General features: G+C 33.8%; 1 protein-coding gene across 1 annotated transcript; it reads right to left on the reverse strand.

The window, feature by feature from the left end:
• Nucleotides 1-117: 117 nt before the first annotated feature.
• LOC115244867 (group XV phospholipase A2-like) lies at nucleotides 118-1,499 on the reverse strand. The gene is made up of 4 exons (XM_029822900.1): nucleotides 1,239-1,499; nucleotides 907-1,049; nucleotides 561-795; nucleotides 118-441 (listed from the first exon to the last, which is right to left on the reverse strand). The coding sequence occupies exons 1-4, from the start codon at nucleotides 1,342-1,344 to the stop codon at nucleotides 161-163; spliced, it is 765 nt and encodes a 254-aa protein (XP_029678760.1). The 5' UTR covers nucleotides 1,345-1,499; the 3' UTR covers nucleotides 118-160.

Below are 1,499 nucleotides of genomic sequence, written 5' to 3' on the forward strand. Positions count from 1 at the left end.
TTTTGTCACGAAAACAAAGCTTCCTCTATGAGGAAGCAAAAATGTATAAAAAATATACTTTTCATAATAAAATAATATTCATGATAAATATTTTTGTATGTGTTAAACATTAATTAAGATATATCTAATAAAACTATAATGTATTTATTAATATTAATGATTAATTATTGATGATTATACAAACAACTGTATGCATAAAACTGGAATGCTTACCAATGGCAAATACTTTGATAGCTTTGACAGATCCTGCCCATACAGCGCTAAGAGTGATGAAGGAATTTATGTATTTAGCCTTCCATTTCTGACTCTGACGTTGTAACATTATAAGAGTCATAGGTCCACCCATGCTGTGAGCCAATAGTGTTACTGGTGTATTATTATTTATTGCATATGTTTCCTCAACCAGGTTTTTCAACTTGGCAAAGAATTCTTCACTTTCGGCTAAAATTTAAGGCCTGTATCTCGGTAAATTTGTTAACTGAATAAAATACATGTCGCAAAATACCAGAACATATAACGCCTGTTTGAAATATTAATTAATTTCGTTGTATTATACATACTAGGTCCTTTTCTGAAATCATAAGGCGCACCGCGCAACGATACATTCCTGACATATCCCATATTGTTCACCAACATATTTCCAATATCACTGAAATATGAGCCTGGTGAGGCTTTACTGGGGTCTATATACTCAACTACAAGTGGATTGCCCCAGCCTGGTATCCTTATATCCACTCCAGGCTGATTGCTTGTACTCCTTGTCACATTGTCGTAATTAAGCTTTAAGTTATCAATCTGCAATAAAATAAATTTAAGAGATGCATAAAACAAATTTAAGAGAGCATTTCTGGGTTTAAAAAAAAAAAAAAAAAAATGGAAACATGTATGACGAATTAACAATCGTACAAAGCAATCAATCACAACGGGTACGAGTAGTTCCATATTCAGCCATAGGCTAAAATAATCGTTGGATACTCTCTCGCAGATATAATGCACCACTGATGTCTTGTTAATCTTTGCTTCGATCTGACTACCGCCATCACCTGGAACTGTATCATGTTTCGTAAATAAATACACTCTTCATAACATTTCGATGATTCGTTATCTCTGAAATTCTACATTCTATGATGAAAATAGTATAGAAAAGATCGAATTCTAGTATGTATCAGATAGCCAGTGTAATAGAAAGCGCTCCTTATCGAATAGTGCTTTTCAAAATACGAATCTAAATTACTTACTTAAAATAACGGGTGATATTTGTGTCGTTTTAACGTGCCAGAGTTTCACCGATTGCATAGAGAGCGAAAAAACGATTATCGTGTTTAGAAGAACCGCCAGGCGCATTGTTCGTCACAGCCACGGTATCAAAATCGAAAACACACAGATTCTAAAGATTGTATTTAACACTTCTCAAATAAACTTCCCGAGGAATAATTTTCGAGTATTTCTCCTCAGAACGAAATGGCACTCATCTGACAGCTTTACGCTATTGTTTATAC

The sequence above is a fragment of the Formica exsecta genome, unplaced genomic scaffold (genome assembly GCF_003651465.1).
Source record: "Formica exsecta isolate Colony F162 unplaced genomic scaffold, ASM365146v1 C16422168, whole genome shotgun sequence".
In the NCBI taxonomy this organism is placed as follows: domain Eukaryota; kingdom Metazoa; phylum Arthropoda; class Insecta; order Hymenoptera; family Formicidae; genus Formica; species Formica exsecta.